The 17,854-nt window shown below is 48.8% G+C and overlaps 3 gene segments (V, D, J or C); all 3 read right to left on the reverse strand.

Annotated features, from left to right (window-relative positions):
* Positions 1–6,750: 6,750 nt before the first annotated feature.
* On the reverse strand, positions 6,751–7,188 carry LOC101348282 (T-cell receptor beta chain V region C5-like). The segment is given in 1 exon segment: positions 6,751–7,188. A coding segment is annotated over 1 exon segment (438 nt).
* A 1,394-nt stretch (positions 7,189–8,582) lies between these two features.
* LOC101348531 (T-cell receptor beta chain V region CTL-L17-like) lies at positions 8,583–9,110 on the reverse strand. The segment is given in 2 exon segments: positions 8,583–8,939; positions 9,041–9,110. Coding segments are annotated over 2 exon segments (426 nt in total).
* Positions 9,111–14,530: 5,420 nt separating this feature from the next.
* LOC101348782 (T-cell receptor beta chain V region CTL-L17-like) lies at positions 14,531–15,993 on the reverse strand. The segment is given in 2 exon segments: positions 14,531–15,492; positions 15,743–15,993. Coding segments are annotated over 2 exon segments (540 nt in total).
* Positions 15,994–17,854: the final 1,861 nt, after the last annotated feature.

Consider the following 17,854-nt stretch of genomic DNA (forward strand, 5'->3'; position numbering starts at 1 on the left):
TCCCACATAATAGTTAGGGTTTCTTCATTTTTTAAAATTCTTTTATCTGATTTTTTTCTCAAATAAGTTGGTGTCAAGTGTTTTATCTTCAGTATCCCTAATTCTGACTGCCATTGCCTTAATTCTGCTCCTTTGACTTCTATTGAGTTCTCTAATTCTGAAATTTTATTGTTAATTTTCTGGATTTCTGATTGCTGTTTCTCTATGGATTCTTGCAACCTGTTAGTCTGTCATTATGCTCTTCTCTAATCTTTTAATTTCCTCTATTGTGTGTTCTGTGTTTTGCTTAATTTCTTTCCTAATCTCTTGAATAGTTCTGTATATTAATCTTTTGTATTCTGCCTCTGTTAGTTCCAAGAAATTTTCCTCCTCTGGAAAATTTCTAAATTTTTTATTTTGGGAGCTTGCTGAAGCCATCTTTGACTGCTTATTCATGTGATTTGATATTGACTGTTGGCTCCAAGCCATCAATAATTTATTATATTTATTTATTTTATGTTTTTACTGTTTTATAGCTTCTTGTTTAGTTTTGATATGCCCAAATAGGCTGCTCGTGTGAGCTAGTTTGATTACTGACACTTTGAAGCTCTAATGTCCTGTCACAGGGTGGTTAGCTCTGTTACTAGGTATGTAAGCTCAGGAGTCCCCCCACTCCTCCTGTATGGATCCAGCTCAGGTGCCCAGGTAGATAGCCACCAAGTGTGTGTTGCAGGCTCTCACTTACAGTCCTAGACAGACATGTGTGGTTGATATAGGCACAGGCATCTGGCTGCATCAGGGGGACACACCCTGAACAAGGCAGGGGGCTGACGGCCACCACCTACTGTCCAGGAGAAAGTTGTGTCCCTGTTCCCTAGAGCATGTAGGTGAGTGGGCTTTGCAGCTGGACTATGAGTACCCAGTGCTGTTGGTTGTGAGGACTGGGGGGCATCTCTTATTCTTGGGCTCTTATTGCAGGTGGCCTGGTTGTTTGGGTGGAGCCACCAGTCCTCAGGCCCCTGATGTGGGTAGGTGAAGACCCTGCTTAATGGGGAGAGCAGTGTCAAATGTCACAAACTTGCCACTTCACAACTGAAACAGTTGAAGTTAGACTTCATGTATATACCCTGTTGTACTGTGGTAATGAGGGCCTACAATGCTGAAATAGGTCAACACAAGTCTATGCAAGGTGAAAGGCGCCCAAAGTCCGTGGATCCCTTATGCCTGTGCCTAGGCAAAGGAGCTGTGCCTACCCTGATTTCATAGCTTAGGGAAGCCAGAAGTTTAGTCTTTCCCCTCTTTGTTAATTTGTTCACTCTCCAAGGCTGGGAGAATGTCTCAGGGTGTGTGATGGATCCTACTTCTGGCCCAGGGGACTTGGTAATTGCTGAAGTTGTTCCAGATCCAGTGCAGAGCATGGAGGGGGGAAGTAAACGGGAGAGAGGTTTTTCCCTAAGGGGGGTGGTTTTGATTTGTGCAGTAGGCCATAAGCAAGTACTTATCTTTTGCCGATTGAGGGCTGCTTCTCACTGGTTCTGCGTGACCGAGTAGACTCTCTGCCACTGGGTCTCTCCAGGTGCAGAAAATACCTCCTGAGTATAGCTGCTTGCCTGCCTCACCACTCACCCATGAGCTGATCAGGCCTGAAGGGTTCAGACTTTCGCCAGGTCAAGTCTGGCAACTACTAGCTGTTTCCAAATCATCTCTCCATTCTCCTGCCACTCAGTCCAGTTCCTCAACTTTGCCTTTAATGTTCAGGGCTTCTAGATTGTCAAATATAAACAACTCACTTGTTTTTCCGGGTCTGTGTTTTAAGAGGGTCCACTGGAAGCGTCTGACTACTCTGCCATCTTGACCCCGCCTCCCTGTTCTGTTTTGATATGCCCAAATAGGCTGGTCATGTGAGCTAGTTTGATTATTAGTGTCTTTGAAGCTTTCACATCCTGTCACCAAGTGGTTAGATCTGTTACTAAGTATGTGAGCCCAGGAGTCCTTTTACTTTTCTTGTACAGATTCAGCTCAGGTGTCCAGGTAGTCAGTCACCAAGTGTGTGGTGCAGGCTCTCACCTACAGTCCTAGACAGGCAGGGGTGATTGGTGTAGGCACGGGTATCTGGCTGCAGTAGGGGGTTACCCACTGAGTAAGGCAGGGACAACTGTCCCTGAGTTTCTGGGAGGAAAGTGTGTCCTTGTTCCCTAGAGTGCATAAGTGGGTGTATTTTGCAGCTGAACTATGAGCACCCAGTGCTGTTGGCTGTAAGGAATGGGAGGCACCACTTATTCTTGGACCCGTGTCACTGGTGACTAGGTGGTGTGGGTGGAGCCACCAGTCCTCAGGCCCCTGATGTGGGTAGGTGAGGACCCTGCTTAATGGGCAGAGCAGTCTCAATTGGCACCAACCTGCCAATTCACCATATAGCTGATACAGGTGAAGTTATCCTTCAGGTATATACCCTGTTGTACTGTGATAATGAGGGCCTATGCTGTTGAAATGGGCCCACACAGGTCTATGCAGGGGTGAAAGGTGATCGATATTTTTTTTTCCTCCAGAGAGTATTTGTTTGATAGATGGCGGTGGTGGTTCAGGGGTAGAATTCTCACCTTCCATATGAGAGACCCAGATTCGATTCCCAGACAACGCACCTCAAATGCAGCCACCACCCGTCTGTCAGTGGAGGCCTGTGTGTTGCTATGATGCTGAACATGTATTAGAAGAGTTTCTAGACTAAGATTGACTAAGAAGAAAGGGCTAGTGATCTACTTCTGAAAATCAGCCAGTGAAAATCCTAGCAATAGCAATGGTCTAATCCACAACCCATCATGGGGATGATGCAGGTCTGGGCTGTATTTCGTTCTGTTCTTCATGGGGTTGTCATGTGTCAGGGGTGACCTTGACAGTAGCTAAAAGCAACGACAACAGCCGCCCAATAGTACTAAAAATCAGGGGACTTTATGTAATCATTTTAGAGTTGGAAAATCCCAGCTCACTAGGGGAGTTTAAAGCTGCTCAGTGGCCTCCTACTTTGCTCATGTCCCTTGAAAAGAAAATGAACGATAAATTTTCTTTTGGAAAGAGGCTGAGAGCAACTGCCCTCTGCTTTACTCAGATACCCAGAGTATTTCAAATTGATGACATAGCATAAAGTGTTATTTGCATTCTGTCTCTTTCACACACACACACACAAATGCACACACATGCACACACAGGTACACATGTAAACTCACATTCACGCATGCATGGACACACAGACATGCACGTACACACATGCACACACACAGCACATGCCACCCTGCCCGATGCTCTCCTCTTCCTCCTCTATGGAGCCCCTTCTCCCCTTTCTCCTGTTCTTTCTCCTCATCCTCCTCCTTCTCTTCCTTCTCCATCTTCTCCTCCTCATAACTCTTCCTTCTCATCTTTCCCTGTTTCTTCTCCTGCTCTCCTTCTGCCTCCTTTTTCTCTTTTTCTTCCTCCTGCTTCTCTTCCTCTTCCTCTTTCTCCTCCTCCTCTTTTTCCTCTTCCTTCTCCTCCTTCTGTTACTTCTTCTCTTCCTCGGAGTCCCCTCTCCAGAGGACAGTTGGGTCACCTTCCCCTAGGGTCTTCGGCCCAGGCGCCTCTGACTGCAGGAAAGACAGGGTGAGGCATGGTGCACTGAGTTCAGGATAGACCCCAACCCGTGGTTTCTTACCTTCTTCTTTGCATTTGCCCCTTACTTCAAGCTGTGGGGGGCACAGTTCTCCCACTGTGGGTCTCATTAGCATTTAGAGGGACCTTCCACCTTCCGCAGAGCTGTAGGTATCCTAGCAGTGACTGAGAACTTCAAACATCTGCCTAATATTGGATGCAGTGAAGTTTTCCTTAACCATTCCCCTCCTGTGCAGCTAGCTCTCCCAGACCCTCCCAGAACCCCCTAGACCTCAGTGGTACCACAGTGCCATCTTGTGGCCAACAAGGGAGGTGTCATTATTGTTTATCCCTTATGGGCTGGCCCAAGGGATGCTAGGAAGTGTCTGCATAGTCAAAACCAAAATGAAAACCAAAACCAAACCACTGCCTTTGATTCCACCTCATGAGGACCTCATGCGTTACAGAGTAGAACTGAGCTCCATAGGGTTTTTTGGTTTTTTTTTTTTTTAACTGTAATCTTTATGGAATCAGATTGCCAAGCTTTTGTTCCATGGTTCCTTGGGGTTAATTTGAACCACCAATCTTCCAGTTAGTAGCTGAGCCCAAACTTGTGCATCATCCAGGAACCTCTGCATTGTCAGCAGGGTGTAAATTACAGAATATTCTGGAAGTTTCACAATCAGCATCCTTGAACACTAGTCCTAACCCTATGTGATAGTTAATGTTATGTGTTAACTTGGTTAGGCCATGATTCTCAGTGGTTTGGCAGATGTTATGTAATCATCCTCCAAATTTGAGATATGACGTGGACAGCCAATCAGTTGGATGGGCAGTTTCCTTGGGGATGTGGTCTTCATCTAATATATATGAATGTTCTAGCAAAGCTCATGCTCTCTCTCTCTCAATCCTGCACTCATCTCATGGTTGACTCCTGTTCCTGGAGAAGCCTTCAGCCTGCCACCTGACCTGCAGGTTTTGGATTCACCAGGTCCTGCAGCTACATGAGTCAGGAGAAGCCACCAGCCTGACACCTGATCCAAGCATTTGGGACTTGCCAGCCTCCACAATTGTGTGAGCCATTTCCTTCAAATAAATCTTTCTATATATGTTTATGTATACATTTCACTGATTTTGCTCCTCTAGAGAACACAGCCTAAAACACGCTAACTATATTCCTTTGAGTTACCATGTATAATATCCCACCTTCTTTCTACTTAACTCCTACAGCATATCTGACAGTTATCACCTAACTGGAATTTTCTCCCTTAAAATTAGGTTCTGAAAGTGAGAAGAATAGAACGGGGGATAGAAGGAAATAATATCTAGTCTTAAATAAGAAGAAAAACACAAAACTTGAAATGGAAAGAGGTCCTTCTGTCTCCATTACTGAAGATAAACAAAAATGCCCTACCCACCACCACTCACAAGAACATCAGTGTAAGCCCAGTAAATACAGATCAGCAAAGGACTGGGCAGACATTTCAGTTATCATCCAATGATTTCTGTCATCCACCCAACCTCTACAACCATAGTGCTTCATGGGTTCATCTGTGGTCTAGCCTCTTCCTAAGGTCAGCTGATGTCCTAGTCTACCTACTTCTTTCCCTGGGGAGTGAAGGACAGAGAAAGACCTCGCTCAGGGTTTCTAGGAGTAGCAAGGAGAGGGGAGGAGTATGTGGTTTGTGCACAGGCAGGAGGTGGAAATGCCACGCTGTGGCTAAGTTGCTGGCACAGATGTACACAACTGAGTCCCCCGGCTCCATGGGCTGGATCCTCAGTGTGGAAGATTACCCATTAGGAATCTCGGAACAGAACTGAGCCTCAGGCATCCCGTGTCTCCTGAAAACTCATTCTGGAAATATGTCAGGAACTCCAGGCCCTGCCCCAGGGTCTGTTGGTACCAGTAAAGGCCAGCATGAGCAGAAATTGGATCACATCTGAGGGCTACAGCCTGGCCCCTCTTTGTGACCCTGTGCCTGGGGGCCTGGGAGACTCCAGCACCTGTGTGACCTGTGGAGACAGACGATGGGAACAGATGGGGAAAACCAGAGGGATCACCACACAGACAGGCACACCACACACACCATGAATACACACATGCACACTACACAGGCACACACATACCACATGCAGATAGAGACATACACACATCACACACCACACAGATACACATACCACATACACCACACGAACACACACACCACACACATCAGACACACCACTTATACACCACACATGCACACTACACATGCACACACACACCACATACACACAGTCCACATACTTAAACACACCAGACATGCACACTCATACATGCCGCCTCATGGATGCATACACATGAACACACACGCACCACACACACTCTGGAACTACTTAGTATCCAGAGATTCACCAGCCCCAGGAAGGCAGAGGGCCGCTCAGCAGAGGAGTCTGGAGCCCATGGTGGCTCAGGCAGGCCTGGGGGCATGGTTTGCCAGGTCAGGGTGTTTGTGTGCATGAGCAGAAGAGGGGCGTCCCTTTCCCCACAAGGCAGATGGTGTCACTATCTCATCAGTTCCCACGGCCTCAGGAACAAGTAATCATATTATATTATATTATAACACACTTGGATGACTGATTTAAATATGTATAAGCTCCGTCTAAAAAAATCACAGCATAGATCCAGGCCCAAGGACCCTGTCAAAGAGCAACGTCCCTGAGTTCACTCATCTTCATGAAGGAATCTGTCCCCACAGCCCATGGCAAAGCCCTGCCATCCGAGTCTCCATGCCACAAAAACAGCTTTCTCTCTTTTTCCTTATGGAAGGAGACTCAGCCTCATCAACCATGAAACAACCGTGTGTAATATGCAATAGTGCATCTCCCTGCGCCTCCAGAAACCCACGAGGCTGTCACAGGGGATTCAGTTCTTCATTTCACTGCTAGGAGAACACCCAGTTGTTCCATGGCCACTAAAATATGTCCAGATTTATTAACTGGACAACTGTAGTCACAAACTGCTTATCCTTCAGGGGAAGCATGGGAGTTTTCTAGAGGGCAGAGAATTTGGGAACAAGGTGAGGGGCACATGGGCAGGACACACTGGAGCTCTGTGCATTTGCCACTATCCTGGGGACACACTGCTGCTTGTCCATCACTAGGTCCAGGTCAGCTGAGAGTGGCTTGGACCTGGACCTCAGCAGGAACAAAGGCCCCAGTACCTGTCTTCCCAGCTCCGAGTTCCCCAGGGTCAGCGGGCTGCTGGGGCCTCCTGAGCCCTTTCTTTGAGGGGCTGAGCTGGCCGTGCACCACTGTGGAGACACTGCTGGCACAGCAGTACACAGCTGTCTGCGAGGGGGCCGCTGACCCCAGCGTGAGGGGGAAGTGCTCCGTGTTTGATCTGGAGACACAGTACCCGTATAGGATGTCGCCTTTGACAATATCACCAACACCAGGAGAGTAGTGCATCAGCAGCAGCTCCAGCCTCGGGTCTTGTCGGTACCAGTACATGTAGTTGTGCTTCATGTCCTGGGTGCATTGCAGGGTCACATTCCCTCCTGTCCTTGTGACCTTTTGCCTCTGGGTCTGGGTGACGCCAGCATCCATGTGCCCTGTGGGTACAGAGAGCAGAGTTGGTGCTGCAGCCCCAGGGAAAGGCTGGGGCAGGATCGGGAAATCCCAGGAGAGGGGAGGGTCCTGCCCAGGACACTCCTGCCCCCAGAACAGTCAGGACCACAGCGCACAGGAGGCTCATGGCAGGGGCAGGCAGCGTGCAGACATGGGCTCTGGAGGGATCCTTCTGAGATGTCACCTTTCAGCCCCAGCCTGGCCCTAGAGCTGCCTGCCACAGTGGCCACACCCCTTTTCCCCTGAAACCTGAAGTCAACAAGAAACATGCTGACCAAGAGCTCAGGGTGGGAGGAACGCCCTCCTCTACAATCGCACAAGGCTTATCAGTAGATGAGTCTTGTTGTGATGGTTAAGTTTCTGTATCAACTTGGCTGGACCACGATTTTTGGTGATTTGATAAAATCGTATGATGTTGTGATCACTTCCATGTTGAGATTTGGTGTTATGTGATCACCTCCATGATGGGATCTCCTATGAGTAGCCAATCAGTTGAAGGGAGTTTCCTTGGGCATGTGGCCTGCATTGAATAGAAGTGGGTATTCTGGCGAGGCATGTGGGCTTTTGCTCCTTCTAGATCCTGCAGCTGGCTGCTGTTCCTCTGACCTCTAGTTCCTGGGACTTGAGCTAGCAGCTTACCTGCCTGCCGATCTTGGTATTTGTTGATCTTCATAGCCTGTGAGCAAGAGCCCTGCTCTCTGACCTGCCGATCTTGGGTTCACCAGCCCCTGTGGCTTCATGAATCAGGAGAATCCTCTGTCCTGACCCACGGACTTGGGATGTTCCAGGATCTACAGCTGTGTGATCCATTTCCTTGATATAAATCTCTCTATATATATATATTTATATACTTTACAGGATTTGCTTCTCTAGAGAATCCAACCAAGGACACTTTCCTTTTGGCAAAGCAATTTGTAATTCTGTATATCTTATTCCATGAGGATGGAATTCCTCCAGTGCAGAAAACTGTGCCTTTCTCTCCTGTCACCTATAGGACCCATGCATGGTCTCTGCCCTGAAGTAGTCCGGGAAATGGGCATGATCATCATACGTGGTGCATGACCTCTGACCTTCCTGCTCCTGCACAGCTGGGTGTGGAAAGAAGAAGCGGATGCAGGGATAGTTCAGCACAGTGGGGTCAGGGGCCACAGGTGTAGGAAGATGGGACCCCAATGTGACCTCTACGAGCAAGAGAGTGGCTTCACCTCTGTCAATTGTTGTTCTGCAGCTGAATAAATAGTCAGACAGTCCTTCCTCAGCACACTTCTGTCATCACTGAGGCACGTTCCGTTGATGAGCAGCAGAAAGAGTGTCTGGGGAGCCCTCAGCTCAGCAGGCCTGAGCTCAGCCTGGGAGCCCCTCTGACTCTCACCGTCACTTCCTGAACTGGGCAGAGGGGTTTATGTACAGGGTAGCAGTGACTCTACAGGGCTGTGCCAAGCTACTGGCACAGAGGAACACGGCGGAGTCCGCCAGCTCCAGGGCACTCACGTTCAGCTCCGAGTGGTAGTCAGAGAACTGTCGACCTGAGAACCGGCCTGGGATGTGGCCTTTGTCTCTCTCTTTCCCGCTGAAATATTCAAGGAGGAACTTGGGACCCTGACCCTGGGCCTGCTGGTACCAGGACACAGAGAGGTGCCCAGAAAGGGGGGAACAGCTCAGCATCACCTGCTGTCCTGGTGCTTTGATCAGGTGTTTTGGGGTCTGGGTGACTCCAGAATCCAGTGGGCCTGTGGGGGTAGGGGAGAAGATGAGCACAGGAGGGGTTGATGGTGCACCCCCAGGGGAGGCCCAGCTCCAAGTGGAGGGGCCCACTGTCCACGGGACTCACCTGCCCCCAGGAGGCAAAGCAGCACCCAGCAGCAGAGCCGGGAGCCCCAAACCACTGTGCAGTGCAGCATAACTGCCTACTCGGGCTTTGGGTCTCTGGGGTGAGAGTGCTGGAGTCCTTGGCCTCTGTTTCTTGATTGGGGGATGCCCTGTGACCTCACTGTCTGATGTCATTGTCCTTGCAGGCTGAGGCTTCCAGTGCCCCCTCCACTCCACAGACTCCTGCCGTATCTGCAAAGACTTTTACACTGAAGCTGAGTCCCCATCCAGTGTCTCAGGTGTTTCTCTGAGGCCTGGCTCTTCAGTCTGCCCCTGCCCCACCTCCCCCTCCTTGTTCCATGGAGCTGTGGAGCCCCCTGCTCCTGCAGAGCTCCATTCTAGACTCAGAGCCCTGTGCCCCACTGTTGGGGAGGAGCCCTTACTAAACTTGTCCCAGAGCTCCCTGGATGGCAATTCATCCCCCAACACCAGCTCAGCCAAGGTTTGTCTTTACACTTCCTGACCGAGGCAGTATTCCAGCCCTCCAAGATTGACCAGGATCTGGTCCATGTGATCAAAGTCCAAAGGAGCCTAAATGTAAACACCAAACCCATAGCTGCTGAGTTGACTCTGACTCATGATATCCACTGTGTGCAGAGTAGAACTGCCCCAGAGGTTTTTCTTGACTGTGATCTTTTCGGAAGGAGTTCCTGGGCGGCGCAAACAGCTAAGGGCTTGACTAACAGCCAAAAGGAAGTCAGTTCAAACCCACCAAGAGATGCCTTGAAGGCAGGCCTGGTGATCTGCTAATAAAATGTCACAGCCTTGAAAACCATATGGAGCTATTCTACTCTGCACACTTGGGGTCGCCATGAGTTGAAAACCACTCAGTGAGAGCTATCTATGTATCTATCTATGTATTATCTACCTATCTATTGATCTATGTATGTATATCCTATCTATCTATGTATCAATCTAGATATGTAGCTATGTATCTATGTACATATGTATCTATGTACCTATCTATCTGTCTGTCTATCTATCTACTTACCTACCTCCCTACTACCCACCCATCTATTCATCCATTTATCCATGTAGCTATCTATCTAGAAAAGGTCCCTAAGTGACACAGATTGCTCTCAGCTACTAACCTAAGGTTCAAACTCACCCAGAGACAACTCAGAAGATGGCCTGGTAATCTGCTTCAAAAAGGTAACAGCCTTGAAAACCCCATGGAGCAGTTCTACTCTGCATACATGGGGTCCTCATGACTCACCAACCACTCGACAACATCTAACAACAATAACAACTTTTATGGAAGTAGATCGACAGGGCTTTTTCAGTGACACTGCTGGGTGGGTTCAAACAATCAACCTTTAGGTTAGTAGCTAAATGCAAACAAATTGTACCACTCAAGGTCCCTATAGATATACATAGCAAGGGAAGGATGAGGCTTGGAGAATAGACTTTGTCTTTAAAAAAGTAATGCAATTTTTATCATTCTGCAAGGAGCAGGAACACAAGTTCTTACCTTCTGCAATCAGCACTGCAGGAGAGTCAGAAGAAGCGTGAGAATCTGTGCGCCTTGGGGAGCTAGAATCCTAAGAGAATCCAATGAAGACTCACTCTCCGCCTTTCCCGACCTAGGGAGTTGGCCATGGGGGCATTTGCATCATATAAATAGAATGGCCAAAACCAAACCCATTGCCACGGAGTTGGATCCAGCTTACAGTGACCCTACAGGACAGAGGAGACCTGCCACATAGAGCTTCCAAGGAGTGCCTAGTGGATTTGAACTACCAAACTTTTGGTTAGCAGCCGAGCTCTTAATCACTACTTCACCAGGGTTTCCAAACCTAGAATAGCTAACAGAAAAATGACTGCAAATGTGGAACCTGAGGAACCCCCGCACCCTGGGATTGAGAATTGGTACAGCAATGTTGGAAAACTGCGCCAATGATCCTAGTAAAGCTATACATGTGTCTACCCTAAAACCAGTTGCCCTGTTGCTGTCCAGTTGACTCCAAGTCATGCCGACCACATGTATGTCAGATAGAACTGTACTCCATAGGGGTTTCCTATGGATGGCTGATTTTTTTTGGAAATAGATCACCACATATTTCCTCCAAGACAGTTCTGGGTGGACTCAAACCTCCAACCTTTCACTTAGCTGCCGAGCATGTTAACCATTTACACCACCCAGGGACTCCACATCTACCCTATGCATCAACAATTCCACTTTTGTTTATACCTAAGGGAAATGACTATATTTATCCTCAAAGACTTGTGCAAGGATGTTTGGAGAAGCTTTCTTCACGATAGCTGAAGACTGGAAGCAACTCAGATATCCATCCACAGGAGAATGGATGAACACACTGTGGTATACTTACACAATGGCACACTCCTCAAAAATGAGAAAGAATCAACTATTGATACACAGTACATATGAATACATTTCAAAAATATCTTTAGGGAAAGAAGTCAGTAACAAATGAATATTACTACATGATTCCAATCATGTGAAGTTCAAGAACAGACAAAACAAATCTGTGGTGATGTTGTTGTTAGGTGCCATCACGTCCTTTCTGAGTCATAGCGACCCTATGTACAACAGAATGAAACGCTTCCTGGTCCTGTGCTATCCTCACAATCATTGCTATGCTTGAGCCCATTGTTGCTGCCAGTGTGTCAATCCATCTCGTTGAGGGTCTTCCTCTTTTTCACTGACTGTCTACTTTACCAACATGATATCTGTCATGGTTTGCATTATGTCCCCCCAAAAATGTGTGTATCAATTTGGCTGGGCCATGATTCCTGGTACTGTGTGATTTTCCTCTATGTTGTAAACCTGCCTCTGTGATGTTAATGAGGGAGGATGGGTAGCAGTTGTGTTAGTAAGGCAGGACCTGATCTACAAGACTGGATTGTGTCCTGAGGCAATGTCTTGAAATATAAAAGACAAAAGTGAGCAGTGAGACAGGGGGACCTCATACCATCAAGAAAGCAGTGCCAGGAGCAGAGCGCATCCTTTGGACAGGGGTCCCTGTGCCGAGAAGCTCCTAGTCTGGGGGAACATTGATGAGAAGGCCCGCAGAGAGAGAAAAAGGCTTCCTCTGGAGCTGACGCCCTGAATTTGGACTTTTAGCCTACTTTGACTGTGAGGAAATAAATTTCTCTTCGTTAAAACCATCCACTTGTGGTGTTTCTGTTATGGTAGCCCTAGATGACTAAGACAGTGTCCTTCTCCAGGGACTGGCCCCTCTTAATAACATGTCCAAAGTATGTGAGGCCAAATCTCACCATTTTTGCCTCTAATGAGCATTCAGACTGTACTTCTAAGACAGATCTGTTTGTTCTTCTGGCAGTCCATGGTATATTCAATATTTTTCACCAACATCATAATTCAAAGCCCTGGTGATCTACTTTTGAAAATCAGTCTATGAAAACCCCACGGATAACAATGGTCCATCCAATTCACAATCCATCATGGGGCTGGTGCAGGGCAGGGCAGCTTTACGTTCTGTTGTTCATGGGGTCAACATGATTCAGGAGAAAACTCCACAGCAACGAAAAGCAACAACAACAACCCAATAACAGTAAAGTTCAGGTGACTTTATGTAATCTTTTTAGAGTTGGAGGATCCCAGGTCACTCCAGGAGTTTAAAGCTGCTCAGTGGTCTCCTACTTTGAAAAGAAAATAAGCAATAAATTTCAGGTTTCAAAAGCAAATGCCCTCTGCTTTACTCAGATACTCAGATTACTCCAAATTGTAGAAGTATCATGCAGTGTTATTTGCATTCTCTCTCTCTCTCACACAGAAACACATACACACGCGCAGGCACTTGCCTACACATGTACACGCACATACACAAGCATGTGTACACACATATGCACATACTCACATGCATGCACACACACCTGCACACACACGCACACACATGCATACACACACAAAAATACACACACACAACTGCCTAACACACACACTCACACAAAAACACAAGCATACACATGTACACACAGACACACGCTCACACTGGGGTTCCCGTGGCCCCATAGACAAAGTTTGCACTAGGGGGAGGCCAGGAGCAGCTTTGGTGTTTCTGTAACGAGATTTCCTCCTGGTTGAGACGGGGCCTCCTGACGGGTGTCCACTTGCACAGCAATGGCCCTTGTGCACAGGGAGAAGCTAGCTGTGCTGCGCTGTGGCTGAGCTGCTGGCCCAGAGGTACCAGGAGGTCTGGTTGGGGCTGGACAACCCAGGGTTGCAGAAATGCTGGCTCTTCCGGCAAGAGACCTACTATCCTGCAGGAGACCTGCTAACAGAGAAGTGTTCCTTTGCAGTGCTGACAGCTTTCCCTGAGTAGTGGATCAACCTCAGGCCCTTCCTTGGGTCTTGCCCACACCAGAACATTGCAAAATGGCCCATGTCCTGAGAACACTCCAGATCGTCTTTTTCCCTGCCTGTGTAATATGAGATCTTGGTGTCTGGGGGATTGCCAGGTCTGTGGGACCTGTTGGAGAGGCTGACATGGTGAAGACAAGGCTGTGAAAGTTGCTTGACACTGTGAAGATGAGGAGGGCTGGGAGCCAGGGCTTTGCATGCCCAGGACAGGGGTTACCAGAGACGCTCAAAGGTCACCTGCTCCCAGCAGACAAAAGGCCACCCAGAGGAGCTCGGGGCCCTCGGCAGGCCAGGGCGAGAGGGACCACCCAGCCCAGTGCTCTCCTCTTCCTCCTCCTTGGAAGCCCTTCCTCCTCATTTTCTTCTTCCTCCTCAGACACCTCTCCCTTCTCCACCTTCTCTTCCTTCTTCTCCTTCTGCTCCTCCTCCTTCTCTTCTTCTTTCTTCTCCTCCTCCTCTTCTCCTTCCTCCTCCTGTATCTGGGAGCACCTTCACCAGTGGACAGTCGTGTCAGCCTTACCCTAGTTCTCCCTACCAGGCCCATCTGACTGCAGGAAGGACAGGGTGAGGCCAGTGTACTGAGTTCAGGGCAGACCCCACCCCGTGGTTTCTCATCTTCTTCTCTCTTTGTGCCTGCCCCCGGCATCAAGGTTGTGGGGCCACGGTTCTCCCATATGGGTCTCATTGGCATTTAGAGGGGCATCCCACCTCCCACAGAGCTGTAGGTAGCCTAGCTGTGACAGAGAGCTTCAAACATCTGCTTAATATTGGATGCAGTGTACTTTTTCTTAATCCTTTGCCTCCCAGGCAGCTCTTCCAGACCCTCCCAGAGCCCCTTAGACCTCAGTGGTACCTCAGTGCCATCTAGTGGCCAACACAGGAAGCAATTTCCTTGAGGATGTGGCCTACACCCAATATATAAGGATATTCTGGCAGAGCTTGCATTCTCTCTTGATCCTGCACTCATTTCATGGTTGACCCCATTCCTGGAGAAGACTTCAGCCAGCAGCCTGACATACATATTTTGGATTCAACAGCTCCTGCAATCACACGAGTCAGGAGAAACCTCCAGCCTGACACCTGACCCACCTATTTGGGACTTGCCAGGCTCCAAAATTATGTGTGCCAGTTCCTTGAAAGAAATATTTCTGTATATCTTTATATATATACTTCACTCATTTTGTTCCTCTAGAGAACCCAGCCTAAAACATCCTAACTCTATTTCCTTGAGATACCATGTTTAATGTCCCACCCTCGTTCTGCCTAACTCCTGTTGTGTATCTGACAGTTATCAACTAATTGGGATTTTCTCCCTTAAAACCGTGCTCTGAAAGGGAGAGGAATAGAATGGGGGACAGAAGGAAATAGAATCTGGTCTAGAATAGGAAGAAAAACACAGAACTTGAAATGGAAAGAGGTCCTGCTGTCTCCATTACTGAAGATATACTGAAATGCCCTAATCCTGCCACATACAAGACCATCAAGGTAATCCCAGTAAATACTGATCAGCAAAGGACTGGGCAGACATTTTAGTTACCATCTAATGATTTCCATCCACCCAACCTCTACAGCCACAGTGCTTTAGGAGTTCACCTGTGGTCTGGCCTCTTCCTAATGTCAGCTGATGTCCTAGTCTACCTCTTTCCTGGGGAGTGGAGGACAGAGAAAGGCTCTGCTCAGATCTTCTAGGAGCGGCAAGGAGAGAAGAGGAGTACGTGGTTTGTGCACAGGAAGGAGGTGGCAATGCCACACTGTGGTTAAGCTGCTGGCACAGAGGTACACGGCTGAGTCCCCTGGCTCCACGGGCTGGATCCTCAGTGTGGAAGATGACCCGTCAGGTCTATCCGCAGAGAACCGAGCCTCAGGCATCCCTGACGTGTCTCCAGGAAACTTATTCTGGAAATAGGTCAGGAGCTCCAGGCCCTGCCCCAGGTTCTGTCGGTACCAGTAAAGGCCAACATGACCAGAAATTGGATCACAGCTGAGGGCTACAGCCTGGCCCTTCTTTGTGACCCTGTGCCTGGGGACCTGAGAGACTCCAGCACCTGTGTGACCTGCAGAGACAGACGCTGGGAACAGATGGGGAAAATGGTGGGACTCACCATATAGACAGATGGACAGACACATACAAACATCACCCACACCTCACACACACTCACCATACACCCTACACAGAAACCACACGCAAACACACCACACACACAAACCACATACATGCACACACCACACTGCCACACACACACATACACACACACATCCTCCATGCATCCACACACACACCGCACACACACTGGAACTACTTGGTATCCAGGGACTCACTTGCCCCCAGGAGGCAGAAGGCCAACCAGCAGGGGAGTCTGGAGCCCATGGTGGGTCGGGCAGGACTGGAGCGTTTGCCGGTCAGGGTCTCTGGGGGCATGAGCAGAGGAGGAGACGTCCTTCTTCCCAGAAGTCAGGTGATGTCACTGTCTCATCAGTCCCCATGGCCTCATGAACACCTAATCATATTATAACACACTTGGGTGAGTGATTTGAATATGTATAAGCTGCTTTTTAAAAAATCACAGCATAGGTCCTGGCCCATGGGCCCAGACAAAGACCAGAGTCTCCCTCCATTCTCTCATTTCCATGAAGGATTCTGTCCCCACAGCCCATGGCAATGCCCTGCCACTCAAGTCTCCATGCCACAGAAATGTCTTCCTCTTCTTTATGGAGGAGACTCAGCCTCATCGCCCAAGAAACGGTGTGTGATATACAATAGTGCATCTCCCTGTGCTTCCAGAAACCCACGAGGCTGTTACAGGGGATTCAACTCTTCATTTCACTGCTAAGAGACCACCCATTTGTTCCACAGTCATTAAAATATGTGCATTTTATTAACTGGATGACTGTAGTTACAAACTGCTTATCCTTCAAACGGAGCATGGAAACAGGGTTCTAGAGGGCAGAATGTTTGGGAACAGGCAAGGGGCCCTGGGCAGGAAGCACTGGGGCTCTGTGTGTTTGCCGCTAGCCCAGGGACACATGGCTGAGTCCCCATCACAAGGTCCAGGCTGACTGAGTGGCCTGGATGTGGACCTCAGCAGGAACAGAGGCCACTGTCCCTGTCACCTCAGCTCTGAGTACCCCAGGGTCAGTGGGCTGCGGAAGCCTCCTGAGCCCTTTTTGTAAAGGGCTGAGGTGGCCGTGCAGTGCTGCGGAGACACTGCTGGTGCCGAAGTACACAGCTGTCTGAGAGGGGGCGGCCAACCTCAGGGTGAAGGGGAAGTGCTCCGTGTTTGATCTGGAGACACTGTACCCATATGGGATGTCGCCTTTGACATCACCAATATCTATGGAGTAGTGGATCAGCCACAGCCACAGCCCCAGGTCTTGTTGGTACCAGTACCTGTACTCATGGTTCATGTCCTGGGTGTATTGCAGGGTCACATTCCCTCCTGTCATTGTGAACTTGTGCCTTGGGGTCTGGGTGACGCCAGCATCTGTGTGTCCTGTGGGGACAGAGAGCAAAGCTGGTGCTGCAGCCACAGGGAAAGGCTGGGGCAGAATCAGGAAATCCCTGGAAAGGGGAGGGTCCCACCCAGGATGCAACTGCCCCCAGGACAGCCAGGACCACAGTGCACAGGAGGTGCATGGCTGAGGCAGGCAGCGTGCAGGGACGGGCTCTGGAGGGCTCCTTCTGAGATGTCACCCTTCAGCCCTAGCCAGGCCCCACAGCAGCCTACCACAGTGGCCACACCCCTTTGCCCCCCTCCCCCGGAAACCTCAAGTCAACAATAAACATGCAGACCAACAGCTCACAGTGGGAGGAACGCCCTCCTCTGAATTTGCCCAAGTCTTATAAGTAGGTGAGACTTGCCATGATGGTTAAGATTCTGTGTCAACTTAGCTGGGCCATGATTCTCAGTTATTTGATCATCATGTGATACTGTGATAATTTCCATGATAAGATTTCATGTTACATGATCACCTCCATGATGGGATCTGCTGTGAGTAGCCAATCAGTTGAAAGGGAGTTTCCTTGGGCATGTGGCCTGCATTGAATACAAGTGGGTATTCTGGCGAGGCTTGTGAGCTTTTGCTCATTCTAGATTCTGCAGCTGGCTCCTGTTCCTCTGACCTCTGGTTCCTGGAACTTGAACTAGCAGCTTACCTGCTTGCCAGTCTTGGGTTCTGTTGATCTTCACAGCCTGTGAGCAAGAGCCCTGCTCTCTGACCTGCTGATCATGGGTTCGCAAACCCCTGTGGCTTCACGGATCAGGAGAATCCTCTATCCTGACCCACGGACTTGGGATGTTCCAGGCTCTACAACAGCATGAGTCGTTTCCTTGATATAAATATCTCTCTATATATATTTATACACTTTTCTGGCTTTTCTTCTCCGTAGAACCCAACTGAAGACACTTTCCTATTGGCAAAACAGTTTGTAAT

Source organism: Trichechus manatus, unplaced genomic scaffold (genome assembly GCF_000243295.1).
Source record: "Trichechus manatus latirostris isolate Lorelei unplaced genomic scaffold, TriManLat1.0 scaffold00093, whole genome shotgun sequence".
Classification (NCBI taxonomy): domain Eukaryota; kingdom Metazoa; phylum Chordata; class Mammalia; order Sirenia; family Trichechidae; genus Trichechus; species Trichechus manatus.